This window comes from Sebastes fasciatus, chromosome 6, assembly GCF_043250625.1.
Source record: "Sebastes fasciatus isolate fSebFas1 chromosome 6, fSebFas1.pri, whole genome shotgun sequence".
NCBI lineage: Eukaryota > Metazoa > Chordata > Actinopteri > Perciformes > Sebastidae > Sebastes > Sebastes fasciatus.
The window spans coordinates 36,879,882-36,907,564 of NC_133800.1; the positions used below are offsets into that span (position 1 = coordinate 36,879,882).

The 27,683-nt window shown below is 40.9% G+C and overlaps 3 protein-coding genes across 5 annotated transcripts; 1 reads left to right on the top strand and 2 right to left on the bottom strand.

Moving 5' to 3' along the window:
* On the bottom strand, positions 1–6,547 carry LOC141770017 (actin, cytoplasmic 1-like). Its single transcript, XM_074639601.1, has 9 exons — positions 6,421–6,547; positions 3,514–3,638; positions 3,303–3,431; positions 2,206–2,316; positions 2,021–2,105; positions 1,590–1,751; positions 1,232–1,423; positions 918–1,099; positions 1–565 (listed from the first exon to the last, which is right to left on the bottom strand). Exons 2-9 carry the CDS (start codon positions 3,634–3,636, stop codon positions 422–424), a joined length of 1,128 nt encoding a protein of 375 aa, XP_074495702.1. The 5' UTR covers positions 3,637–3,638; positions 6,421–6,547; the 3' UTR covers positions 1–421.
* Positions 6,436–24,705, top strand: LOC141770023 (actin, alpha skeletal muscle-like). 3 transcript variants are annotated; one of them, XR_012594374.1, is made up of 4 exons: positions 6,706–6,724; positions 7,687–7,744; positions 10,664–10,845; positions 24,427–24,705. XR_012594374.1 is itself a non-coding variant. In XM_074639612.1 (3 exons), the coding sequence occupies exons 1-3, from the start codon at positions 6,505–6,507 to the stop codon at positions 24,487–24,489; spliced, it is 315 nt and encodes a 104-aa protein (XP_074495713.1). In that variant the 5' UTR covers positions 6,436–6,504; the 3' UTR covers positions 24,490–24,705. The 3 variants fall into 3 exon arrangements, 1 of the variants encoding a protein (XP_074495713.1); XM_074639612.1 differs by lacking the exons at positions 6,706–6,724; positions 7,687–7,744 and adding an exon at positions 6,436–6,574; XR_012594373.1 differs by lacking the exon at positions 6,706–6,724 and having other exon boundaries at positions 6,947–7,744.
* On the bottom strand, positions 19,971–26,521 carry LOC141770016 (actin, cytoplasmic-like). The gene is made up of 9 exons (XM_074639600.1): positions 26,375–26,521; positions 23,475–23,599; positions 23,264–23,392; positions 22,171–22,281; positions 21,986–22,070; positions 21,555–21,716; positions 21,197–21,388; positions 20,883–21,064; positions 19,971–20,530 (listed from the first exon to the last, which is right to left on the bottom strand). Exons 2-9 carry the CDS (start codon positions 23,595–23,597, stop codon positions 20,387–20,389), a joined length of 1,128 nt encoding a protein of 375 aa, XP_074495701.1. The 5' UTR covers positions 23,598–23,599; positions 26,375–26,521; the 3' UTR covers positions 19,971–20,386.
* Between the last annotated feature and the right edge of the window lie 1,162 nt (positions 26,522–27,683).

Sequence of the window (27,683 nt, forward strand, 5' to 3'; positions counted from 1 at the left end):
TAAATATCAAAATGTTGGCATTTTATTGATCAGGACACACTCCTGTTGAATATTGACACAACTCGACTCCGACAGAGTCAAATCGACAGAACGGCCGAGGAGAAAAGCAGAAAAGCAGAATGTTGATGTGCAAATTTATTGCATTCGGTTGTGAAAGAGGTAGAAAGACACGGGTAGAAAGAGATGTTTAGTGATAATACTGTTTGTTTTCTTTGACCATCAGTAGTTAATCACCAGAAAGAGTGAAAGTTGTGAGCAGAATTCGAGGAACATGTTCAGGAATGGTGTTTGTAGGAGGTTCAGCGAGTTGCTGCTCCGTTAGTCTGTTCACTCAAGATAAACCAGAGACCGTCCGAGTTGGATGGAGCAGTTGGAAAGCATGGCAACGTCCCCGCCGGGGCAGAAGAGGACGTGGAGCTTTCTAGAAGCACTTGCGGTGGACAATGGAGGGGCCGGACTCGTCGTACTCCTGCTTGCTGATCCACATCTGCTGGAAGGTGGAGAGGGAGGCCAGGATGGAGCCGCCGATCCAGACGGAGTACTTCCTCTCTGGGGGAGCGATGATCTGGAGAGGAGGAGAAAAACCGGTGGGAAGCATGGTTAATATCTACAGCAAAAGCCTTAATGTACTCTTATTTAAGATTTCTGGACTTGCAAAAAAATATTACAGGTTTTTATTACACGTCAAAGCCAATTCACCCTCAAGTTAAACTGATAATGTGACATTAAACTGAATGTTTGTTCTCTGTAGATTTCAGATCAGATACTCTAGTTAGTCCACTGGGGGGCAGTACAGCCTTTAAAGACCAAGTCAGGAGACAACACCTTGACGTTGGACCTGCAAGCAGGCTGAAGGACTAAAGAGTTATATCTACTGGACCCTTTCCCTTCATTAACCTTAGTGAAAGAATAACTACCTTGATTTTCATGGTGGGTGGGGCCAGGGCGGTGATCTCTTTCTGCATGCGGTCAGCGATGCCGGGGAACATGGTGGTGCCACCGGACAGCACGGTGTTGGCGTACAGGTCCTTACGGATGTCCACGTCGCACTTCATGATGCTGTTGTAGGTCGTCTCGTGGATGCCACACGACTCCATTCCTGAACACACGGACGGAACGAGAGTTCATTTAGTGTTCAGTTCAACTCTAATGTTCATTTCTAGCTCAGACCAGACTCATCAAAGGACTAGGCAGTTTGTTTTTTAATTATTTAAAGTCCGTGTTAACCCACCAAGGAATGAAGGCTGCATCATTGCCTCGGGGCAGCGGAACCGCTCGTTGCCGATGGTGATGACCTGTCCGTCGGGAAGCTCGTAGCTCTTCTCCAGAGAGGAAGAGGAAGATGCCGTCTGCATCTCCTGCTCGAAGTCCAGAGCCACGTAGCATAGCTTCTCCTTAATGTCGCGCACGATCTCACGCTCGGCTGGAGTTCAAGAGTGGAAATATTTGAGTTACAAAAGGACAAAAACAAGATGCAAATATTCAGGAAGACATTCAGGAGCGTCGCCTCTCGACCTTAGACTTCAAGTTAGAGGCTCCAGATTATAAATTGGGCGTATAGCGTTTGTTTAAGGGAGTAAAACTCGTACCAGTGGTGGTGAAACTGTAGCCTCTCTCAGTGAGGATCTTCATCAGATAGTCGGTCAGATCTCTGCCAGCCAGATCCAGACGGAGGATGGCGTGAGGCAGAGCGTAACCCTCGTAGATGGGCACAGTGTGGCTGACACCGTCACCGGAGTCCATCACAATACCTGCAAGACAGAAAACACCCAATTACAAAAAGGAAAAGACTTTTCTGGTCAGTCTGATCAGCAATAGTCATCGTTCAACCCTGAAACGTGTTCGGCTGCAGTCCCTTTAATGGCCACTAGATGTTGCACCAAGAGCACAGACTACTGAATGAATAACCCAACGTGTTGGGAAATACAAGTTATTTTGGATGTAAGAAGTCTGAATTTGTCACAAATTGGCTTTTGATGGACAAAGATGTTCTAGTTTAGAGAAATGTTTGAGTTCTCACCTGTGGTACGACCGGAGGCGTACAGGGACAGGACGGCCTGGATGGCCACATACATGGCAGGACAGTTGAAGGTCTCGAACATGATCTGGACCAAAGAGAAAACACAACAGGTGTTCACTGCTGAAGACCAAAACAAAAAAACCTGTAGCTCATTCCAACTGGTTTTGAAGAAAGCGTGAACACACCTGTGTCATCTTCTCCCTGTTGGCCTTGGGGTTGAGTGGAGCTTCAGTCAGCAGGACTGGATGCTCCTCAGGTGCAACACGGAGCTCGTTGTAGAAGGTGTGATGCCAGATCTGCAGGACAGAGATTCTTACACATCAATATTATGCTGAAGTGGGCCATTCTCCATTATGAGTGAGTTTACTCTCAGTACTGTTAAGTAAAGGTTTTTGCAGGACTTTCTTGTAAAACAGTATTTCTTCACTATGGTAATGCTACTCTTACTTAAAGGTGCATCTAGCGGTGAGGTTGCAGATTGCAACCAACTGAGACCTTATTGAATTTCTCCCGTGTGCCAAGCGTGTAGGAGAACTACGGTGGCTGACGCGAAAACATGTATGACCCTCTCTAGAGCCAGTGTTTGGTTTGTCTGTTCTGAGCTACTGTAGAAACATGGCAGCCAACTCTCCATGTAGATCATGGATGTATAAAGAGAACTGGATCCAGCGTTGGAGGCGGGGCCCAACATTCATTCCTATGAAATTTGCTCATAGGAGCATGAAGCCAAAATGGCTCGACTTCCAACTGGAAAAGTACCCGGATCTTGCGACGATCTTCCGCATCCATTGGGCCCATGGAGCAGGTGCAGTAGCGTCCGCTCGGTCACGGGGTCAAAGCCGTCGTCACGGCTTGCTAACTCCGCCCCCCAGCCCTCGCTCCAGAGTTCATTCACATGAACGGAGGAAGGGAAATAACTCTTGATTCAGCTATTAGTGCATTTTACAACATTTAGGACCTAATGATTTAAAAAAAGGACTTTGAGTATTCATACTGGGAAGTTGATTCACCTAAAAAAAAAAAAAAAAAAATGATCTGCTGAGTTACAGACGTCTCTTTCCCAATGCAAGTCCATGGGAAAAAGTATTTTTTGGGCCCAATGGCATCACCTGACCGACAGTTTTTTTTGTTGGTGAATAAATGCTACAACTCCTCAAGACCTAAGCCAACTTCCCGTATCCTGCAACACCGGCTCAGACTCTCTTAAGGTGGACTGTTAAGTTGGACCAGATTTTCTCTGAGCTGAGCTCCAGGTGTGTAAACGTGATGTAAATGTCTTTACCTTCTCCATGTCGTCCCAGTTGGTGACGATGCCGTGCTCGATGGGGTACTTCAGGGTCAGGATGCCTCTCTTGCTCTGGGCTTCGTCTCCCACGTAGCTGTCCTTCTGTCCCATTCCCACCATCACACCCTGCACACAAACACCCCTTTACAGTCACACTGCGTTTACCTGGTGGGTTAGACTTTAAACGTCATCATGCTGGCGTTGGTACCTGATGTCTGGGGCGACCGACGATGGAGGGGAAGACGGCACGGGGGGCGTCGTCACCGGCGAAACCGGCCTTGCACATGCCGGAGCCATTGTCAACAACCAGGGCAGCAACGTCGTCTTCCATTTCTGAAAGCAAACATTTACATTAAAGCTTATTTTTCTCCCATAATGCACCATAAATAGTTCCTGTGGTCTCAGTAAACTCTTTATAGTTAATCACCTGTAAACTGAATTAATAAATGATCCATGAGTTTTGGTATCGATACAAAACGCTCAAAAACAGCATAGTGGATAAAAGAAATATAATTTTTAAGCATAATAAGAAGCTTTAACCGTTTTAAGAAAATGTGTCAGAAAAGTGTGGAAGTGACCGGGATCATTATTTTATGTGTAAGGAAACATCAGGCTGGACTTAAGCATTGTTTTCTTAACTTCGTAAAACTAAATGTAACAAATACATATAAATTTGTTTTAATTTATTTTTTATTTTACACAAATTGAATTTGTATTCATTATTAAAGTAATAAATAGTACACCAGTAACTTGGTAAAAAAAAAATATCTTTAAAATTAACCGATACCCATAACACACCATAAATAGCTGATAATTATTTAAAGTAAGGGTTTTTAAAACCATAAATAATACCAGAAGTTTAGTCAGAAATAAGCGGTTATGTAATGTTTTCCTGCCGGCTCACTACTGACTTCTGGAAACTCCACGGTTACAAAATCCAGAGTAGTGATGCAACACCATCCGGTATGACGAGGAGTCTCCAAGTTGCACAAACTTCTCAGCTCTGATTTCAACACACTTAAAGTGAAATTAACAAAAACAGAAACGTGCATCCACATATTATTCTGATGCAGGTCACTGGGATGACCGTTGTTTTTTTTTTTGTGGGCCCTTCAAGTCGTCCAACCTGATAACCCATGTGACTTTTTTTTAACCCTTTCAGATCCCCTTACCAATCGAATGGACTTTCTACCGTCATCTGACTCCACCCAAATGCAACAACTGATTTGATTGGCTGTCTATAAGTAAATCAAGTGGTCCACATCATCAGGTAGAGCCACGCCCTCGCTTTCAGCAAGCATGGCCGACCGGACACGAGTCTCAGGGTATGACACTAACTGGAGCTGCGGTAGTGCGTTGTGATTTGCTCAAATTTCGGCGAGTGCAGATCATATTTTACTGCACATGTTGATGAAGCAGCCTTTTTCCAATAGGCCTTGTAGGCGACGAGGAAGTGTAAGGTGAACTTTTATCCATTAATCATTTGGTTAAAAGTACATAATTTGTGTTAAATGTTATATTATTCATACAAGATTGATTGTTTCTAATGATTAAAAATATCCGTCCAAGGGGATGTTTGAAGCTGATCATGCATCCTATTGATTATATTCACTATCCAACTCCAGAAAACAGGATGTTTAGAGTACAACATATGCAATGTGTTTTTAAAGCATCACTTTATTCATGATCAGTCACGAACCATGAAAATAAATGTGTTTAATATATATATATAAATAAAATGATTTAGGAGTGCATTGTGAGTAGCTAATAAGTCGCTTCAAGACATTTCCAACAAGTCCAGACAGGACATGAACCACTCCCGTTTAGCAAACTCTACACAACTCTTCAGCAACATCTTTATGCTTTTATGATGCAAAATGCATTTAACATCTTTAACTGCACCCTTTTTACGTTGAGGAGTTTATCTGCAGCGTGCAGTCGGTTATAGAGCGACAAAGTGAATGAAGTTGTGGTAATTCAGGTTTAGTTGAGGGTCTGAAACAGGTTGATGCAGTAAAAGGAGCAGCCATCCCCTCAGGACATTCACACACAACTGGAACTGTTACGCAACTCAAAAGACACATCAAATGCATATTCCTACATTAATCTGCACTGCTGTGTGTGCAGGTATTGTGTGGTGGTGTGTGGGGGAATTCTTACATTTTAGTTTATTTTTTGTAGGTATTTCTTTTAATTGATTTATTTATTTTTATTATATTAATATTATTTTGCATACGAGTTATTTTAATAGATTTATTTTTATGATATTAATTTGCATATAGGAGTTATTCAATTTGTTGACCAAAATGTGACAATGTTCATGTAAAAAAAAAAAAAAATTTAAAACTCCCAACAAGCCCCAGTTTGCAAAGAAATCTTTCATAACGCACCACGGAAACTGATGTTTCCTCCTTTTAACAAACCACAAAGTGACTTCACAGTGAAACCATTCTTAAAAAAAGAGAACTTTACTGTTAACACTACGGATGTATTTCATTCTTCAGTGTCTCATCGGTTTATAACTTGAAAAGTAAAGCGGCACAATTAAATCAACAAATCGCATTATAGCATATAAATCACAGGAGGTGTGACAAACATACAATTTTTTAAATTAAATATTATGCAGAGATAAGAAAACATCTTTGTTTGGTGCAGATCCTGCAAGAATCACACCATGTGTGTCTTTAAATAAATACAAATTATGTTAAAAAGGATCATATTGAAATTGCAGTCAAAAATAATAAATACATTTAAATAAAAATAAGTGCATTTTATTTATTTTGTGTTCTTTAAGCTGCAGGTTTACCGGATTGGGAGTCAACATCCTCATACTTGCACTGAGCGCTTCCGGATTAACCCTTTAAGGGCTCGTTTGTTGCAGAAATACTTCAGGAAGTTTCATCTTTATGCAAAAACACACTTTTAAACAGCTTTTTAACAGCTCGTCGTGTTTAAAGTCAGACTCTCTCTGCATTTAAAGAGTTACAACTACAATCTGCTGCTTTCAAAGTTCCACATAAAGGAGACATTTGACAGATTTCTAGTTTTAAAAGCTGTCTGAGCAGAGCTGGAATCTGTCTCCTGTAGTAGTTCAGCTGCTGCTGCTTCTTCTTACCTGTGCAGGTGAGCTGGGTGTTTCTTCTCTTGGTGTCGGTGGTGAGGTCGTGCGTGTCTCTCTGCCCTGCGGATTTGGCTCGTGATGCTGCATTCACTGCGCACAGCCTTTATGCGCGCTGGCGGTGACTCACTCTGCATGGTGTCCATAAAAGGTAATGTTCTCTCAGCTCGGCCTCTGATTGGTCCAGGTGAACAGGATCCCTCAGGTTCCCTCAGCTCGGCCTCTGATTGGCTGAAGGAGACATCTTTCATTCGGTGGGGGGGTAGAAACCAGTTTACAGAAAAAGAGGAAGAGCCCTCAAGTGGTGGACACACTGCCCGCGTGAGACGCGCGTCTGACGTCTATTTTATAGAATAGAAGGCTCGCCTATTTTACACGCGAGCCGTTCGCCTCTCGGCTGCGTGTCCCAGCAGCAACAGACAGGGAAGGTGATCTATTGACAGTATATGGACATCATATCAGCTACATAATACAGTTTACATGTCTAGACATCTGTAGAATATGTCACAGACAGTGAAGGTGATCTAGTGACTGTATATTAACTTCATACCAGCAAGACTTTACTGCAGTGTCGAGGTTTATCTGTAGAATATGTTACGGAGATGAAAAAAAGTAAAGTTAAGTAGATTTATTTTTAAATCAACACTTCCTGCTTTCATTTCAAAATAAAAGCCCTCAGGCGTTTTTTTCTATAGACAGAATCCCTTCATTTGTTAACACAAGGCTTTTATTCTGAAATATGAGCAGTCAGTGCTGTGAAACAAGCAGTCACTTTGAGACCTCCAAGAATTGATAAAGTTTGGGGTTTAAATCAACACTTCCTGCTTTCATTTAGAAATAAAAGCCCTAAAGCGGGTTTTCTTTGCACAGAATTCCTTCATTTGTTAACACGAGGCTTTTATTCTGAAATATGTGCCGGACAGTGATGTGGAAAAAGCAGTGACTTGGAAAGCATCATAAATGAATACAGTATGGAGTGTTAATTGTGGATTATTACTATTATTTACTAATTACCACACGTTTCTGAACCTTTCTCTGTCTAAAATAAATATAAATTATATTTATCATGAAGTTAAATGGCCATTAAAAGGCAAACTCTATGCAGAAAGAAAGGGCTGACAGCAGCAGCAGAAACACAGCTGACTGCAGCGGACACGCAGCCAACAAGCATCTAGTGTGAACACCAGACTCCTGCATCACGCAGCCACCACGCGACGCAGACGCCACGCGCTCCTGATGCGGGTAGTGTGCCCATGGCTTCAGGCTTTTCTGTGACGTCATGGATTATACTGAGCTGTGATTGGCCCGTCGACCCGGAAAGGTGAGTAGAGATTTAAAATGTCTCAAAAAGACCTCTCTCAAACCAGGAAACTTCACTTTATACCAAATTAATACTTGTTTATATATATTAATATTTCCTGCTGTTAGAAGAGAGAACCTGTAAGTTAATAAACAAACAAAAAACTTCACTTTATACCAAATTAATATATAGATAGATAGATAGATAGATGGATAGATAGATAGATAGATAGATGGATAGATAGATAGATAGATAGATAGATAGATAGATGGATGGATGGATAGATAGATAGATAGATAGATAGATAGATAGATAGATAGATGGATGGATGGATGGATGGATGGATGGATGGATAGATAGATAGATAGATGGATGGATGGATGGATGGATGGATGGATGGATATATAGATAGATGGATGGATGGATGGATGGATGGATGGATGGATGGATGGATGGATAGATAGATAGATAGATAGATAGATAGATAGATAGATAGATAGATAGTAACTTTATTGATCCTGAGGGAAATTCAAGTTTCCAGCATCACAGTTCCATGGTGCAAAACATGTTAGTAAAAAGGCAGTAAAAAAGTTAGTAGTACAAAGTACAAAAAATATACCAGATATAAAAATACAAGGAGATGAAGAAAACTGTTAAAAGTGAATATAGTGCAGGTAACAGCTGTGATACACGACTATTAAAAAAGTGAATAAAGTGCAGAAGAGACTGTTAAAGGTGAGTATAGTGCATTATTATCTGTCCTGCAGACCGTCCTCCTAGAGAGGTGTTGTACAGTTTGATGGCTCGGGGGACAAAGGATTTATGTTTATATATTAATATTTCCTGCTGCTGGAAGAGAGAATTTGTAGATTAAAATAAAATTAAAAAAACTTCACTTTATACCAAATTAATACTTGTTTAATATTAATATTTCTTGCTAAAGAAGAGAGAACCTGTAGGTTAATAAACAAACAAAAAAACTTCACTCTAAACCAAAGGAATATATTTTTAAATATTAATATTTCCTGCTTTAAAACAGCAGCCTTTGGCTTTTAGTAAATTCTAATGGTTTTCATTGTTTTCAAACATTTTCTAGACCAAACGATTAATCAATTAATCGATAAAGTAATCCTCAGATGATTCGATAATGAAAATAATCGTTAGTTGCAGCTTCGAACAGAATCTCTTATTTTTTATGCTAAAAAACAAATTAAATTTCAGGTGGAATGTGACTTGAACATGTCCGTTTGAGGAACTAAACATCATCTTAAATTCATGATTAAGGGGTTTTTAAAGCAACATGTTTAAGACACGTCCTGTCTTTCTTTGGCGACTAACTGGACTAAGATTTAAGGAACAGCGTGTTCAGATCAGGTTTGTGTGTGATGATGAAAATCTGTTTACTTTAGTTCTTTAGCAGCAGGAAGTTAGAAATACTTCAGGAACCACTCATACTATTTGACTCTTTATTTGACTCTTATCTGAACAATCCTCTCCTGTATATATATATAATGTATGATCCCTCTGTATATACATATCTACCCTCCTATATTCATCCTATAAATATTCACTTAGTCCCATATGCATATAGTTCTATGTACATAATCTCTCTGTGTATAGATATAACTTCACCTGTATACATCATCTATTGTTTATAATACTCTTATACAATATCCCATCAGTATGCAACTTATAGCTATTATTCATCAGAATATAACATATCGATCACTTGCACTTTAATTACAATCTGTATATATGTATATGTACATACACCAATATATCCTCATTTGTATTTATTGTCTTAACATCACTTTACTAGTTTGCACTCTGGTTAGATGCAAAACTGCATTTCGTTGTACTTGTACTATGTGCAATGACAATAAAGTTGAATCTAATCTAGTTATCTGAGGGACTGAATAAACTCCTGTCGCCTTAAATTCTTACGTAAATGTATCAGAAGATTGTGAGCGTGGCGGCAATAAGGGACGCAAACTAAAACAACTGTGCAGTTGAGCGTTGACATTAACACATGAAGCAAAACCTGCCCCTCAGGTTACTAAAACATCTAAAGATCTCCAAAAAGAAAAATGACCACAATGCTTCTCTGCAGGGCGACTGTCAGTCTGAACTGCAGGTCTCTGCAGGTCATAAATACACGACCAGATGAACCTCCCAGTGGCTCCTGGGGGCAAAGATGAGCTGCTGGGCCCCTGTGAAAGCCTCGTTCACCCCCAACCTCTCTGAGCAGTGTGTGGCCCCCAGACCGGATAACAACACAGTAGTGGAGGAAGAATTAAGATCATTTATTAAACCTCTTTTCAGAAACACAGTTCAGCTGAGCTGTGTGTTAAAACTCTGCCTTTAAAAACATCATTAAATGCTGTGCTGGTCTTTTTTCTGAATAGTTTCTAAAAGACGAGGCCTTAACGCGACTAAAACAACACTCCATCATATTGAATGTACATACTTGACTTTGGATTCCTTTTAGTTATCTTATTTACATTGTTATTGATCTTATTTGTTATTATCTACTTGATCATATTTCATTATTATAATAAAACTACTCCATTTGGAGTCAAAATTATACAATTTAGTTTGGTCTTGCCTCCTCTCTCTCTGATATCGTCCCTGAGTTCTTGGTCAATCCAGGAGGATGATCCAACTTCAATTCTACTGTTCCTTGCTGTGTCCCGTCAAACAGCAGCCAAATCTCTCTAATTCTGATTTGAGTCGTAAAATGTCGTCTCAGCCTAAAGACTATTTTGACCAATCGCTCTTATAAAGATCTTGGACAGAGTTTCTGGGCACTTCTCAGTACGTGAAGGTTTTCCGCTGCCATCAGGGTGTCGTCATTGACGATTCTGGTCTGGTGTGAGCTAGAAATCAACATTAAAGTTGAACTGAATACTAAATGAACTCTTGTTCCGTCCGTGTGTTCAGGAATGGAGTCGGCTGGTGTCCACGAGACGACCTACAACAGCATCATGAAGTGCGACGTGGACATCCGTAAGGACCTGTACGCCAACACCGTGCTGTCCGGTGGCACCACCATGTTCCCCGGCATCGCTGACCGCATGCAGAAGGAGATCTCCGCCCTGGCCCCACCCACCATGAAAATCAAGGTAGTTATTTTTTTCACTCAGATTCATTTAGAATCATTTTTTTTTTAGGAAAGGGTGCTTTAGACAAACCTTTTAGTCCTTCAGCCTGCAGGTCTAACTTCAAGGTGTTGTCTCCTGACTTGGTCTTTAACCTCTTTTACCTGACAAACCTGGTACCCAAACTTAATAAAATGCTGTGGTTGTCTTTTTTCCGAATTGTTTTCTTTTTTTTTTATTGATGTTCTATTGTGCACAATGGTAGAATGTGATGATGCTCAGGGTAAATGTTATGGCCAAAGGCTCCATTGTGGTCTCATAGCCTCCTGTAGAGGACATCAGGAGTATTTTAGAGCCAGATTCCCTTGAAGATGTAGAAAACCAATTTGGCACACTTTGAGGTATCCAAGTGTGCCAGATGGAGAGTCCTCCTGGTCCTATCCTGACTAAAACCTTTATAGAATCTATGTGCTTTGTGTTATTTATATCTGCTTTGGCTCAGTTGTAGTCGAGGAGTTGCTGAATGAATTCAGTGGCGTCTCTGTGCACGGCATCATTGCTATAATGGTCCTATCCACTGTCTAAATGTACATTTTTTCCTTTGGTTCTTCACAGTTTATTCAGGCAGAGTGACAGTCACAATGTTACTGACTCTGGGGATGAATCCTCTGAGGTCTTACCTATCCATAGAGACCAAGATCATGCAGATAGACCTGCTAGTTGTGGAGATATTACAGATTTATTTTGGGTATGTCTGTTTAGGAGAACAACACCTTCCAGCAACCTATAGGGATAAAGTTCTGCAAAGAACGCGTCACTTAAGTAGGCTAAAATAATGTATTAAAAAGTATTAAAAGTAGTAGTACTATCCATTCATCCATTATCTGTAACGTGGGCGGGGCTGGAGCCGATCCCAGCTGGCTTTAGGCGAAGGCGCAGTACACCCTGGACAGGTCAGTAAAAGTACTAATTGTGAATTGTTGTACTATTACATCATATTACTGGACTATTATTATTACTCATGCATTGTTGTGTAAACAGCATAGTTGTAGTAGTTGAGGTGGAGCTACTGTTTGTTAACTACTGTGTACACTGTTGGGCGGTTCTATCTGGAACAAAGACTCTTGTTTTATGAGCTCGTCACATGTTGTTGTTTGGAAGGTAACTAACGCTGCCAACTAAAGAGAGTGAAAAGATACAATATTTCCCTGAATATGTAGCAGAGAATAAAAGTACAAGTGACTCAAAGTTCTGCCCTCTACTGGACTCTATTGGTAAAACTCTCCTCCAATCACGAGCACGCATTCGCCCGCTGAAAATATGCATAATCGTAGCCGACCAATCAGGACATGCCTGCCGGAACACATGTGCATCAAAACATCCGTAATCAAATCCGGTCATTAGCATGCAACAGGCTCTTACTTTATGTTTTTTTTAAGTTATTTTTTTGGGGGCATTTTCCATTTTTATGACAGGACAGTGGATAGAGTCTTGAAAGGGGGGAGAGAGAGAGTGGATGCGGAAAGGGCCACAGGCCGGATTCGAACCCGGGCCGCCGCGGTCAGGACCAAGCCTTAATACATGGACGCCCGCTCTACCAACTGAGCTAACCCAGGCACCCATTACTTTATGTTTTTAATAAATAGTGAGTCGGGAGCAGCCGGGATGTTTCTCTCAAACGTCAGTCGTCTCCAGAGGTGGAAGAAGTACTCAGATACTTGTACTTAAAGGTCCCATATCGTGCTCATTTTCAGGTTGTATTTTGTGTTTCAACTAGAACATGTTTACATGCTGTTATGTTAAAAAAAAAAGCTAATTTCGGCCGCTTATATCCGCGACCTCATTCTTTCGGTCACTACCCAAAGCTCATGGCCATAGGTGAGGGTTGGAACGTAGATGGACCGGTAAATCGAGAGCTTTGCCTTCCGGTTCAGCTCTCTTTTCACCACAACGGCCCGGTACAGCGTCCACATAATAGCGGACACTGAACCACTCGTGAACGAGACCCAGAGATTCTAAAACTCCCTCGCTTGGGGCAAAGACTCACTCCCCACCTGGAGGGCCAAGTCCACCGGTTTCCGGCAGAGAACCATGGCCTCAGACTTGGAGGTACTGACTCTCATCCCGACCGCTTCGCACTCGGCTGCAAACCGCCCCAGTGTGCAGCTGAAGGTCACGGTCCGATGAAGCCAGCAGAACCACATCATCTGCAAAGAAAAGAGACGCAACACCCGCTGTAAACATGTTTGACTTGGTGCCGAGTATACGGACGCAGCTCTCACTTTTGTTATGCAAGGACTGGATGGCTCGTAACAACGACCCCGGTACATAGATTTTGTCATGCTGAATAGTAATACTTGTTTAAACTTGGAACATCCTTGTCCGAGCTGCATGTAAGCAAACATGCACAAGAATTATTTTTTTTTTTTTTGAGTAATCCTTTAACGTTTATGGTTTTTTTTCCGTTTCCGCCTCCCTATATGAAGTCGGATCCCGTAGAGGCGTTTACTTTCAACCATAATTCCAACTGTAACCTTAGAATGTTATATGGTTCACTGTGTTAGTTGTTTATTTGCATATCTACTTAAGTTGTGTTTGCTGTTTCAGTTCAGAATATCAGTCTACCCGGTTAGGGCCAAACTGAATATATGTATTCATTGTGTGCAATATATATATATTTTTTTTTAAACAATATTTTTATTGAATTTACATATAGACATATATACATATATACATATACAGACAGACTAACAATATTAATAATTAAATTATAAAATTAAATGTTTAGTCAGAATTTCAAAGAAAACGAGACATGACATTTCATGTTTCACTTATCCAACAAAGAAAACTAAGAAAATAAAAGATAAGACAAAAAAAACAAAAAAAAAACAACAACAATTTCAACAACAGCACTCAACAACACACAGTAGTTTCAATTTGACTGTGCCCCCTGACATCCAAGAAACTCCAACAAAGGTTTCCAAATATTTTCAAAGTTTGTTGCTTTTCCTCTGGTTATGTATGTAAGTCTCTCCAGTACAACACAAGATGCCATCTCCCTCACCCATACATGTATCGGAGGTAAATCCATTTTTCTCCAAGACAAAGCTATCATTCTCCTGGCCTGCAGGAGTCCAAAGTTAATTAAAATTAACTGTTTTGAGCTAACAATAAAGTTATCTGGATATATACCTAGTATACATATCTTTGCTTGGTGAGGCACCTTCACTCCAACAATCTCAGATATATTCTGAACAATTGTTTCCCAGTATTTTTTTAACTTCGGACAGTCCCATACACCGTGAAACAGAGTACCCCTTCCTTCTAAACATTTAGTACAAGTGTCTGGGATGCCAGGGGACCATTGGTTCAGTTTGGCTGGGGTAATGTAAGTTCTCATTAACCATTTGTATTGTAATAGTTTCATTCTCGTATTGATTGATTGTTTTTGGGCCTTTAAACATGCAAGTTCCCAATCAGTCTCTTGTATGTCCTCTTGAATATCCAGTCTCCATGCCTCCAGCCTGTCAATCGTAGACTCCTTATCATATGACATCAAAGCCGCGTAAAATAAAGAAATCTGACTCCTCCCATTTAAATTCAGAAGTATCAGGTTTTCAAGATGTGATAGCGATAGTTCAGATATTATGAACTTATGTTTTGATAATATAAAATGTTTCAGCTGTAAATATTTATAAAAGTGTTTTTTAGGGATGTAATATATCTGACACAGATGATCAAATGTAAGAAGGTTACCATCCATATAAAGATCCTCCATTTTCTGCAAACCATTTTCTGCCCAAATTCTGAAACCACCATCTGCCCTTCCTGCCTTAAAGTATACATTGCCCCATATGGGGGAGAAGCGAGAAATCGGCGGGGTATCCCCAATATGCTGATGTGCTTTATACCAAATGTCACTAGTATTTTTAAGGAAAGGGTTCTCCGTTGTTCGTTTCAGATTTTTTGGATCTGCAGAGTATAAATACAGTTTTAATGGAAGGTTTGGTGCTGATGCCTGCTCAATATTCACCCAGGCTGGAAGAGCCTCCATTGAGAAATAGAACATTGCAGAGCGTAACTGAGCTGACCAGTAATACAATATCAGATTTGGGAGCCGCAGCCCTCCCCTTTCATAAGGCAGGTATAGCAACCTAAGTCTCAGCCTAGATTTTTTGTTATTCCAAATGAATTTACCGAAAGTACTATTAAACTTATCAAAAAATGACTTTGTTAATGGGAGCGGGAGTGATTGAAAGAGGTACAGAAACTTTGGCATTATCGCAACTCCTTTTCTGCACCAACAAAATTTGTGCCGTTATCAGAGCGCATGAAGGTAATCTGGCCTCTTCTGCTTATGAAACGGCGCAAAGCGTTGATGCAAGAGCTGGTGTCGAGACTGTCCGCTACCTCTATATGCACTGCCCTGATGGTGAGGCAGGTAAACATTACACCATACCTTTTTACAGTGCTCCGGCCCCGTTTGACATCAAAGGGTCCAAAGAAATCGACGCCTACGTTGGTAAAAAGCGGCTTATCTGGTAAGAGTCGATCTTCTGGCAGGTTTGCCATCTTTTGTTCTCCAACTCGGCCTCGGAGTCTCCTACAGACCGTGCATTCTGATATAAGCTTCCTGATGGCTGAGGTTGCTTGAGGAATCAAAATTTTTTGTCTTAGCTGCGACAACATGTAGTTGCGTCCGCAGTGTCCAATTTTTTCATGAACATCAGTCAAGATGAGAGTGGCTACTCTGGAGTGTTTTGAGAGAATTGATGGGTGTTTTGCATCCTCTGGCATGGAAGATCTGTCCAGCCGTCCTCCAACTCTCAAGATGCCATCTTGTAAAATGGGGTCAAGCTTGTACAGCTGACTATTTCTCTTGACAGACACATTACTGTGGAGAGCCTTCACTTCATCAGGAAACCACTGAGCTTGACTGTCGGATGATCTCCGTTTCTGCAGCCATTAGCTGTTCCAATGTAAGTGGTTTCTTTTCCATAGCCGATTTGTACTTTTCAATGTGCTGTTGCACAAGTACCCTCTGTCTCTCTGTATCTTTTTCAGACTGACTGATGGAGAGCTGTAACTCTTTTCTTTTGTTTTTCAGGTCAGTCAATGTTTCCTTGGCTCTCAAAATCCATGCAACTGCTCTTTTTAGTCGGTCCCAACTTGAGTAGTACTGAAGCAATTTGTTCACAGGGTCAGACTTTTCTTCAGCTGTGATGGTATTCACTGTGATGTTCTTGACCTCTGGATCATTTTGCAGATTTTGAGTCACATTATCTGGTCTCTGTGGCCATTCACTTTCTGGCTGTAACAGAAACTGTGGTCCATTTATCCATGTTTCTCCTTGTATCAGGCTCTTAACTTTCATCCCTCTGGTGGCTTGATCAGCAGGATTCTGTGATGTTCTGACATACCTCCACTGTGATGGTTTGGTAGCCTCACGTATGAGCGTAATCCTGTTTGCCACAAATGTTTTGAAGCGAGCCGTCTCGCTGTTGATGTACTTGAGAACCGTTGTACTGTCGGTCCAGAAAATGGACTGTTGAAGTGGTACTTGCATTTCTTCTTGCAACATCTTGTCCACTTTCACTGTGACGACCGCTGCGGTTAACTCGAGTCTTGGAATAGTGACTTGTTTTAATGGAGCCACTCTAGACTTCCCCATCACAAAGGAACAATGGGTTCTGCCTTGCTCATTTACCAACACCAGGTATGATGCTGTGCCATAGGCATTCTCACTTGCATCAGAAAAATGATGCAATCATGCTTCGACTGTGCGCCCAAATCCGATAGGCTTAACACATCTGTTAATACTGAAGTCTGAGAGGTGGGTGAGATCTTCCAGCCACCAGCTGAGCCTGTTTCTGTTGAGTAACCATCATCTCTGTAATCATATTTTGCTTCTGCATTACTTGAAGAATCCCATCACTACTTCTGTCACGCTGTTGTCTGTCAGTGTTGTCTGTGGGTCTTGACCTCACAACCTGTGGCTGTGTAAATTGCAACGACCTGGATGACATCTTACTTCCAGATACAGGTAAGTTAGCGAGCGGATGTTGTCTCCGTTCCTCTTCCTTCACTCGAGCTCCACCTGCCACATATGAGCGGACATAGCTGTTCATGCCATCTTCTGATCTCTCATAGTCTTTCAACACCTTTACTTGAGCTCTTTTCTCAGCAATAGCAGCCTTTAAAGTCAGTCTGTCTAGCTTGGCTTTAATACATGCTTCTTCCAATTCAAGCTCCTGTTTCTCTTGTAGAGCTGCAGCACATTCAACCAATCCAGCTAGCTTTGCTTCTTCATTTACACAAACTGATGATCTGACAGACATGACAGATGAGCGTCCAACATTTGAGCTCTTTCTTTGTGCTGGTTTGTTAAAGCCAACTTGTGATGCACTATCTTCAGGACATACATCATCATCTTCATCATTACTACTGCCAGTCTCATCATCATCAGATGCTCTATTTACTTTCTTTGTTTTGCTTTCACTTGAAGCATCCATCCATTTTTCAGTTTCTTCTTCAAACTGTCTGATAACCAACATCTTAGGCACAACCCAGTTGCTCACATCTGCATCTTTTTCTTCTCCAGGCAGAAGATCTTCTATTTGCATATTGAGCTCTTTAAACTTCACAATAAGAGGGTTGAAATCATTATGCATTATCTTTTGCACTTTTTGCAAGTTGTCAGCATCACTCATCAAACAGTCAACTTCTTTCCTTTTACCAGTTATCCGAGCTAATACTCCTCTCCTGGTTCCAATCAGCCGATGCAGTTTATCCTCCAGTGCTCTTTCAGTTAACTTGCACATTCTTTTAGATTCCATTTCCACAGCATCAATTACTTCCTTATCTTCAGCCATCATATCAGCAAAGCAATGCGTAAATTGCATGCAAATGAGTAAAACGTATTTCCACTTTTCTCATCAGACAGGTGCATCACAACTTCTCAAAAACGCAGAAACTTCTTTGGCTTTTCCTTAAGGCAAGCTGTTGAATTTGCACGCGGAGAAATCCACTGCGTAGCTAATTAACAGGTTGTATCAATTAGCATCATCAATCTTCATTAACTTCAGAGCAGCTGTTGGTCGATCTTTTCATTCAGTCAAAAACATACCGCGACGTTGCATTGAGCTCTTCTTCCAAGCGGTGCGTCGGTCTTTCCTTCAGAACTCCACGTTGTCGCATCCAGGCTCGTGGTCCGTCCTGCTAGCGTAAAGCTAGTGCACGTTGTCGCATCCAGGCTCGTGGTCCGTCCTGCTAGCGTTAAGCTAGTGCACGTTGTAGCATCCAGGCTCGTGGTCCGTCCTGCTAGCGTAAAGCTAGTGCACGTTGTCGCATCCAGGCTCGTGGTCCGTCCTGCTAGCGTAAAGCTAGTGCACGTTGTCGCATCCAGGCTCGTGGTCCGTCCTGCTAGCGTTAAGCTAGTGCACGTTGTAGCATCCAGGCTCGTGGTCCGTCCTGCTAGCGTTAAGCTAGTGCACGTTGTAGCATCCAGGCTCGTGGTCCGTCCTGCTAGCGTTAAGCTAGTTTCTTCTGAGCAGTTTTTCTACTAATGTAGTGGCATTCCTTCTGAATCCCAAAAATAAGCCACAAACGAGCTGTAGGCACAGTAACTTCAGTAACTGTTTATCCAGTTTAAAACGTTTACTGATAAGTTAAATATTCCATAGTGTCACATGGTAGAAAAAGGATGTGCTCACGTGCAGCTCTCTGCCTCCTAACTCTAACGCACACTCACTCTCTCACTATATTAAAGGGAGTGTAAATCATCAAAATTAAATATACATGCATTTTTCTCTTTACCTTTTTAAACATTACCTAAGTCAGTTACAATAACTAGAAATTATTCATTTTAACTTATATTCACACATTGTGGCTCTTACAGGTAGATTTTAGATGTTTAATATAGCTTAATCTTAACTGTCTGAACGTAGAGCAATGTTAGGCCCACTTTATATGAGGCAGGTGTTATTCTAAATATTTTTCTCATTGCCAAAAAATCCCCACATAACCCCCCTTAAAACCACAATTTGTTATTTTTACAATTTCTTTTCTATGCGTTAAACAAATATAACACCTCATCTTCCTCGGTTTTACCATCTACATTCCTGAGATGCAGGACTCTGGCTTTGAATAAGACTAAATTAAAGTGACATTAAATTCAAATTAACATGTACTTGAATTGATGTGTTATGCTTTGCTAACACATGTTCTAATAACAGGAAGTTGTTGACGTAACAAATCAAACCAAAGAAAGTTTAAATAATTATAAGATGTAGATCAAAACCGTCTCTTTATATTAATCTCTTGGTGAGATCTTGCCAGCCTACATATGGATTATTTCTATATATGCATATTTGCCTCAAGTGTTTTGATCAGGGATGTTGCTGTTAACATGTCTTAAACCTCTTGGCACCAGGACGGCCCATTCGAGTCCATTTAAGGTTTCAAAGAATAAATAAGGAGCGTCCATCAGAGTACGGTTAGACAATTTAGGGACAATGGAAGAAATCTTTAGAATTGACAAAATACATCAATATATCAGAAAGTATGTAGGTGGAAAAGGGTGTGGCCAAATTCATAGATATTGTATTTGGAACACAGGAGGGAAAAATATAGAATTACTTTTTCACTGAATCAAAACTTTAGCACCACCATGTGGCCATTTATGGATCAAAAGGCAAGAACGTTTAAAGATTTACCCTTTGATTGCATTTCTTTATTTAAAAGACACGAGGTGTAGGTTTGGCTTTGAAAGTTTTTCAAAACACAAAGTTAATGCCATTCCTGCATTTTTTTTTTTTTTGAAAGAAGCTGGTTATTAAACTTTCCAAATTAATGTTAAATAAAATTAGAAATGCCATGCACATTGCAGTATAATGACATTTGGTCATTATTTTTCAGTCAAGAGTACTCTCCTTTACTGCAATCTTAATTCTGGCATATTGTTAGGAGAATGACTAAACACAGAAAGTGATCTAGGAGTAGATTCACCTGAAGGTTTTTAGTGCGTAAATCAAACTGAAGGCAATGATTATGTGCTTTGATGTAAAGCATCTGTAGTGATAGGAAAACCTCAAATGCACAAAACACATTTTAAGATTTGTGAAACTCATAACAAATAACGACAAGAGAAGTTGTAAACATAAAAATGTTGGCATTTTATTGATCAGGACACACTCCTGTTGAATATTGACACAACTCGACTCCGACAGAGTGAAATCGACAGAACGGCCGAGGAGAAAAGCAGAATGTTGATGTGCAAATTTATTGCATTCGGTTGTGAAAGAGGTAGAAAGACACGGGTAGAAAGAGATGTTTAGTGATAATACTGTTTGTTTTCTTTGACCATCAGTAGTTAATCACCAGAAGGAGTGAAAGTTGTGAGCAGAATTCGAGGAACATGTTCAGGAATGGTGTTTGTAGGAGGTTCAGCGATTTGCTGCTCCGTTAGTCTGTTCACTCAAGATAAACCAGAGACCGTCCGAGTTGGATGGAGCAGTTGGAAAGCATGGCAACGTCCCCGCCGGGGCAGAAGAGGACGTGGAGCTTTCTAGAAGCACTTGCGGTGGACAATGGAGGGGCCGGACTCGTCGTACTCCTGCTTGCTGATCCACATCTGCTGGAAGGTGGAGAGGGAGGCCAGGATGGAGCCGCCGATCCAGACGGAGTACTTCCTCTCTGGGGGAGCGATGATCTGGAGAGGAGGAGAAAAACGGGTGGGAAGCATGGTTAATATCTACAGCAAAAGCCTTAATGTACTCTTATTTAAGATTTCTGGACTTGCAAAAAAATATTACAGGTTTTTATTACACGTCAAAGCCAATTGACCCTCAAGTTAAACTGATAATGTGACATTAAACTGAATGTTTGTTCTCTGTAGATTTCAGATCAGATACTCTAGTTAGTCCACTGGGGGGCAGTACAGCCTTTAAAGACCAAGTCAGGAGACAACACCTTGAAGTTGGACCTGCAAGCAGGCTGAAGGACTAAAGAGTTATATCTACTGGACCCTTTCCCTTCATTAACCTTAGTGAAAGAATAACTACCTTGATTTTCATGGTGGGTGGGGCCAGGGCGGTGATCTCTTTCTGCATGCGGTCAGCGATGCCGGGGAACATGGTGGTGCCACCGGACAGCACGGTGTTGGCGTACAGGTCCTTACGGATGTCCACGTCGCACTTCATGATGCTGTTGTAGGTCGTCTCGTGGATGCCAGCCGACTCCATTCCTGAACACACGGATGGAACGAGAGTTCATTTAGTGTTCAGTTCAACTCTAATGTTCATTTCTAGCTCATACCAGACTCATCAAAGGACTAGGCAGTTTGTTTTTTAATTATTTAAAGTCCGTGTTAACCCACCAAGGAATGAAGGCTGCAGCATCGCCTCGGGGCAGCGGAACCGCTCGTTGCCGATGGTGATGACCTGTCCGTCGGGAAGCTCGTAGCTCTTCTCCAGAGAGGAAGAGGAAGATGCCGTCTGCATCTCCTGCTCGAAGTCCAGAGCCACGTAGCATAACTTCTCCTTAATGTCGCGCACGATCTCACGCTCGGCTGGAGTTCAAGAGTGGAAATATTTGAGTTACAAAAGGACAAAAACAAGATGCAAATATTCAGGAAGACATTCAGGAGCGTCGCCTCTCGACCTTAGACTTCAAGTTAGAGGCTCCAGATTATAAATTGGGCGTATAGCGTTTGCTTAAGGGAGTAAAACTCGTACCAGTGGTGGTGAAACTGTAGCCTCTCTCAGTGAGGATCTTCATCAGATAGTCGGTCAGATCTCTGCCAGCCAGATCCAGACGGAGGATGGCGTGAGGCAGAGCGTAACCCTCGTAGATGGGCACAGTGTGGCTGACACCGTCACCGGAGTCCATCACAATACCTGCAAGACAGAAAACACCCAATTACAAAAAGGAAAAGACTTTTCTGGTCAGTCTGATCAGCAATAGTCATCGTTCAACCCCGAAACGTGTTCGGCTGCAGTCCCTTTAATGGCCACTAGATGTTGCACCAAGAGCACAGACTACTGAATGAATAACCCAACGTGTTGGGAAATACAAGTTATTTTGGATGTAAGAAGTCTGAATTTGTCATAAATTGGCTTTTGATGGACAAAGATGTTCTAGTTTAGAGAAATGTTTGAGTTCTCACCTGTGGTACGACCGGAGGCGTACAGGGACAGGACGGCCTGGATGGCCACATACATGGCAGGACAGTTGAAGGTCTCGAACATGATCTGGACCAAAGAGAAAACACAACAGGTGTTCACTGCTGAAGACCAAAACAAAAAAACCTGTAGCTCATTCCAACTGGTTTTGAAGAAAGCGTGAACACACCTGTGTCATCTTCTCCCTGTTGGCCTTGGGGTTGAGTGGAGCTTCAGTCAGCAGGACTGGATGCTCCTCAGGTGCAACACGGAGCTCGTTGTAGAAGGTGTGATGCCAGATCTGCAGGACAGAGATTCTTACACATCAATATTATGCTGAAGTGGGCCATTCTGCATTATGAGTGAGTTTACTCTCAGTACTGTTAAGTAAAGGTTTTTGCAGGACTTTCTTGTAAAACAGTATTTCTTCACGATGGTAATGCTACTCTTACTTAAAAGGTGCATCTAGCGGTGAGGTTGCAGATTGCAACCAACTGAGACCTTATTGAATTTCTCCCGTGTGCCAAGCGTGTAGGAGAACTACGGTGGCTGACGCGAAAACATGTATGACCCTCTCTAGAGCCAGTGTTTGGTTTGTCTGTTCTGAGCTACTGTAGAAACATGGCAGCCAGCTCTCCATGTAGATCATGGATGTATAAAGAGAACTGGATCCAGCGTTGGAGGCGGGGCCCAACATTCATTCCTATGAAATTTGCTCATAGGAGCATGAAGCCAAAATGGCTCGACTTCCAACTGGAAAAGTACCCGGATCTTGCGACGATCTTCCGCATCTATTGGGCCCATGGAGCAGGTGCAGTAGCGTCCGCTCGGTCACGGGGTCAAAGCCGTCGTCAAGGCTTGCTAACTCCGCCCCCCAGCCCTCGCTCCAGAGTTCATTCACATGAACGGAGGAAGGGAAATAACTCTGGATTCAGCTATTAGTGCATTTTACAACTTTTAGGACCTAATGATTTAAAAAAGGACTTTTAGAGTATTCATACTGGGAAGTTGATTCACCTTAAAAAAAAAAAAAAAAAAAATGATCTGCTGAGTTACAGACGTCTCTTTCCCAATGTAAGTCTATGGGAAAAAGTATTTTTGGGCCCAATGGCATCACGTGAGTTTTTTTGTTGGTGAATAAATGCTACAACTCCTCAAGACCTAAGCCAACTTCCCGTATCCTGCAACACCGGCTCAGACTCTCTTAAGGTGGACTGTTAAGTTGGACCAGATTTTCTCTGAGCTGAGCTCCAGGTGTGTAAACGTGATGTAAATGTCTTTACCTTCTCCATGTCGTCCCAGTTGGTGACGATGCCGTGCTCGATGGGGTACTTCAGGGTCAGGATGCCTCTCTTGCTCTGGGCTTCGTCTCCCACGTAGCTGTCCTTCTGTCCCATTCCCACCATCACACCCTGCACACAAACACCCCTTTACAGTCACACTGCGTTTACCTGGTGGGTTAGACTTTAAACGTCATCATGCTGGCGTTGGTACCTGATGTCTGGGGCGACCGACGATGGAGGGGAAGACGGCGCGGGGGGCGTCGTCACCGGCGAAACCGGCCTTGCACATGCCGGAGCCATTGTCAACAACCAGGGCAGCAACGTCGTCTTCCATTTCTGAAAGCAAACATTTACATTAAAGCTTATTTTTCTCCCATAATGCACCATAAATAGTTCCTGTGGTCTCAGTAAACTCTTTATAGTTAATCACCTGTAAACTGAATTAATAAATGATCCATGAGTTTTGGTATCGATACAAAACGCTCAAAAACAGCACAGTGGATAAAAGAAATAATTTTTAAGCATAATAAGAAGCTTTAACCGTTTTAAGAAAATGTGTCAGAAAAGTGTGGAAGTGACCGGGATCATTATTTTATGTGTAAGGAAACATCAGGCTGGACTTAAGCATTGTTTTCTTAACTTCGTAAAACTAAATGTAACAAATACATATAAATTTGTTTTAATTTATTTTTTATTTTACACAAATTGAATTTGTATTCATTATTAAAGTAATAAATAGTACACCAGTAACTTGGTAAAAAAAAAATATCTTTAAAATTAACCGATACCCATAACACACCATAAATAGCTGATAATTATTTAAAGTAAGGGTTTTTAAAACCATAAATAATACCAGAAGTTTAGTCAGAAATAAGCGGTTATGTAATGTTTTCCTGCCGGCTCACTACTGACTTCTGGAAACTCCACGGTTACAAAATCCAGAGTAGTGATGCAACACCATCCGGTATGACGAGGAGTCTCCAAGTTGCACAAACTTCTCAGCTCTGATTTCAACACACTTAAAGTGAAATTAACAAAAACAGAAACGTGCATCCACATATTATTCTGATGCAGGTCACTGGGATGACCGTTGGGTTTTTTGTGGGCCCTTCAAGTCGTCCAACCTGATAACCCATGTGACTTTTTTTTTTTAACCCTTTCAGATCCCCTTACCAATCGAATGGACTTTCTACCGTCATCCGACTCCACCCAAATGCAACAACTGATTTGACTGGATGTCTATAAGTCAATCAAGTGGTCCACATCAGGTAGAGCCACGCCCTCGCTTTCAGCAAGCATGGCCGACCGGACACGAGTCTCAGGGTATGACACTAACTGGAGCTGCGGTCGTGCGTTGTGATTTGCTCAAATTTCGGCGAGTGCAGATCATATTTTACTGCACATGTTAATGAAGCAGCCTTTTTCCAATAGGCCTTGTAGGCGACGAGGAAGTGTAAGGTGAACTTTTATCCATTAATCATTTGGTTAAAAGTACATCATTTGTGTTAAATGTTATATTATTCATACAAGATTGATTGTTTCTAATGATTAAAAATATCCATCCAAGGGGATGTTTGAAGCTGATCATGCATCCTATTGATTATATTCACTATCTAACTCCAGAAAACAGGATGTTTAGAGTACAACATATGCAATGTGTTTTTAAAGCATCACTTTATTCATGACCAGTCACTAACCATGAAAATAAATGTGTTTAATATATATATAAAATGATTTAGGAGTGCATTGTGAGTAGCTAATAAGTCGCTTCAAGACATTTCCAACAAGTCCAGACAGGACATGAACCACTCCCGTTTAGCAAACTCTACACAACTCTTCAGCAACATCTTTATGCTTTTATGATGCAAAATGCATTTAACATCTTTAACTGCACCCTTTTTACGTTGAGTTTATCTGCAGCGTGCAGTCGGTTATAGAGCGACAAAGTGAATGAAGTTGTGGTAATTCAGGTTTAGTTGAGGGTCTGAAACAGGTTGATGCAGTAAAAGGAGCAGCCATCCCCTCAGGACATTCACACACAACTGGAACTGTTACGCAACTCAAAAGACACATCAAATGCATATTCCTACATTAATCTGCACTGCTGTGTGTGCAGGTATTGTGTGGTGGTGTGTGGGGGAATTCTTACATTTTAGTTTATTTTTTGTAGGTATTTCTTTTAATTGATTTATTTATTTTTATTATATTAATATTATTTTGCATACGAGTTATTTTAATAGATTTATTTTTATGATATTAATTTGCATATAGGAGTTATTCAATTTGTTGACCAAAATGTGACAATGTTCATGTAAAAAAAAAAAAAAATTTAAAACTCCCAACAAGCCCCAGTTTGCAAAGAAATCTTTCATAACGCACCACGGAAACTGATGTTTCCTCCTTTTAACAAACCACAAAGTGACTTCACAGTGAAACCATTCTTAAAAAAAGAGAACTTTACTGTTAACACTACGGATGTATTTCATTCTTCAGTGTCTCATCGGTTTATAACTTGAAAAGTAAAGCGGCACAATTAAATCAACAAATCGCATTATAGCATATAATCACAGGAGGTGTGACAAACATACAATTTTTTAAATTAAATATTATGCAGAGATAAGAAAACATCTTTGTTTGGTGCAGATCCTGCAAGAATCACACCATGTGTGTCTTTAAATAAATACAAATTATGTTAAAAAGGATCATATTGAAATTGCAGTCAAAAATAATAAATACATTTAAATAAAAATAAGTGCATTTTATTTATTTTGTGTTCTTTAAGCTGCAGGTTTACCGGATTGGGAGTCAACATCCTCATACTTGCATTGAGCGCTTCCGGATTAACCCTTTAAGGGCTCGTTTGTTGCAGAAATACTTCTCAGGAAGTTTCATCTTTATGCAAAAACACACTTTTAAACAGCTTTTTAACAGCTCGTCGTGTTTAAAGTCAGACTCTCTCTGCATTTAAAGAGTTACAACTACAATCTGCTGCTTTCAAAGTTCCACATAAAGGAGACATTTGACAGATTTCTAGTTTTAAAAGCTGTCTGAGCAGAGCTGGAATCTGTCTCCTGTAGTAGTTCAGCTGCTGCTGCTGCTGCTTCTTCTTACCTGTGCAGGTGAGCTGGGTGTTTCTTCTCTTGGTGTCGGTGGTGAGGTCGTGCGTGTCTCTCTGCCCCAGCTGTGCGCGGTGAATGCAGCATCACGAGCCAAACCCGCACAGCCTTTATGCGCGCTGGCGGTGACTCACTCTGCATGGTGTCCATAAAAGGTAACGTTCTCTCAGCTCGGCCTCTGATTGGTCCAGGTGAACAGCTCGGCCTCTGATTGGTCCAGGTGAGCAGGATCCCTCAGGTTCCCTCAGCTCGGCCTCTGATTGGCTGGAGGAGACATCTGTCAGCGGGTGGGGGGGGGGGGATGAGTTGGGGGGGGGGGGTAGAAACCAGTTTATAGGCTTTTCTGTGACGTCATGGATTATACTGAGCTGTGATTGGCTCGTCGACCCGGAAAGGTGAGTAGAGATTTAAAATGACCTGTCTGAAACCAGGAAACTTCACTTTATACCAAATTAATACTTGTTTATATATATTAATATTTCCTGCTATAGAAGAGAGAAGCTGTAAGTTAATAAACAAACAAAGAACTTCACTTTATACCAAATTAATATATAGATAGATGGATAGATAGATGGATAGATAGATAGATATATAGATAGATAGATAGATATATAGATAGATAGATAGATAGATAGATAGATGGATAGATGGATAGATAGATAGATAGATAGATAGATAGATAGATAGTAACTTTATTGATCCTGAGGGAAATTCAAGTTTCCAGCATCACAGTTCCATGGTGCAAAACATGTTAGTAAAAAGGCAGTAAAAAAGTTAGTAGTACAAAGTACAAAAAATATACCAGATATAAAAATACAAGGAGATGAAGAAAACTGTTAAAAGTGAATATAGTGCAGGTAACAGCTGTGATACACGACTATTAAAAAAGTGAATAAAGTGCAGAAGAGACTGTTAAAGGTGAGTATAGTGCATTATTATCTGTCCTGCAGACCGTCCTCCTAGAGAGGTGTTGTACAGTTTGATGGCTCGGGAGACAAAGGATTTATGTTTATGTATTAATATTTCCTGCTGCTAGAAGAGAGAACCTGTAGGTTAATAAACAAACAAAAAACTTCACTTTATACCAAATTAATACTTGTTTATGTATTAATATTTCCTGCTATAGAAGAGAGAATTTGTAGATTAAAATAAAATAAAATAAACTTCACTCTAAACCAAATGAATATATGTTTAAATATTAATATTTCCTGCTTTAAAACAATGAGCTGAACCTCATATTGAGATCTGTTTGTTTGTTTGTTTTAACCTGTGTTGCAGTTTATTGTTTCCCTTTTTTTTACAAT

Bases quoted from the DNA above. Each gene is read 5' to 3' on its own strand.
- LOC141770017 (XM_074639601.1), bottom strand. From the start codon at position 3,636: ATGGAAGACGACGTTGCTGCCCTGGTTGTTGACAATGGCTCCGGCATG. The intron at 1,100-1,231 runs GTGGGTTAACAC...CCGTGTGTTCAG, and splicing joins GATGCAGCCTTCATTCCTTG to GAATGGAGTCGTGTGGCATC. The intron at 566-917 runs GTAGTTATTCTT...CCTCCTCTCCAG, and splicing joins CACCCACCATGAAAATCAAG to ATCATCGCTCCCCCAGAGAG.
- LOC141770016 (XM_074639600.1), bottom strand. From the start codon at position 23,597: ATGGAAGACGACGTTGCTGCCCTGGTTGTTGACAATGGCTCCGGCATG. The intron at 23,393-23,474 runs GTACCAACGCCA...GTTTGTGTGCAG, and splicing joins TCGGTCGCCCCAGACATCAG to GGTGTGATGGTGGGAATGGG. The intron at 21,717-21,985 runs GTGAGAACTCAA...TCTGTCTTGCAG, and splicing joins CGCCTCCGGTCGTACCACAG to GTATTGTGATGGACTCCGGT.
- LOC141770023 (XM_074639612.1), top strand. From the start codon at position 6,505: ATGCTGCATTCACTGCGCACAGCCTTTATGCGCGCTGGCGGTGACTCA. The intron at 6,575-10,663 runs GTAATGTTCTCT...CCGTGTGTTCAG, and splicing joins CTGCATGGTGTCCATAAAAG to GAATGGAGTCGGCTGGTGTC. The intron at 10,846-24,426 runs GTAGTTATTTTT...TAACCCTTTCAG, and splicing joins CACCCACCATGAAAATCAAG to ATCCCCTTACCAATCGAATG.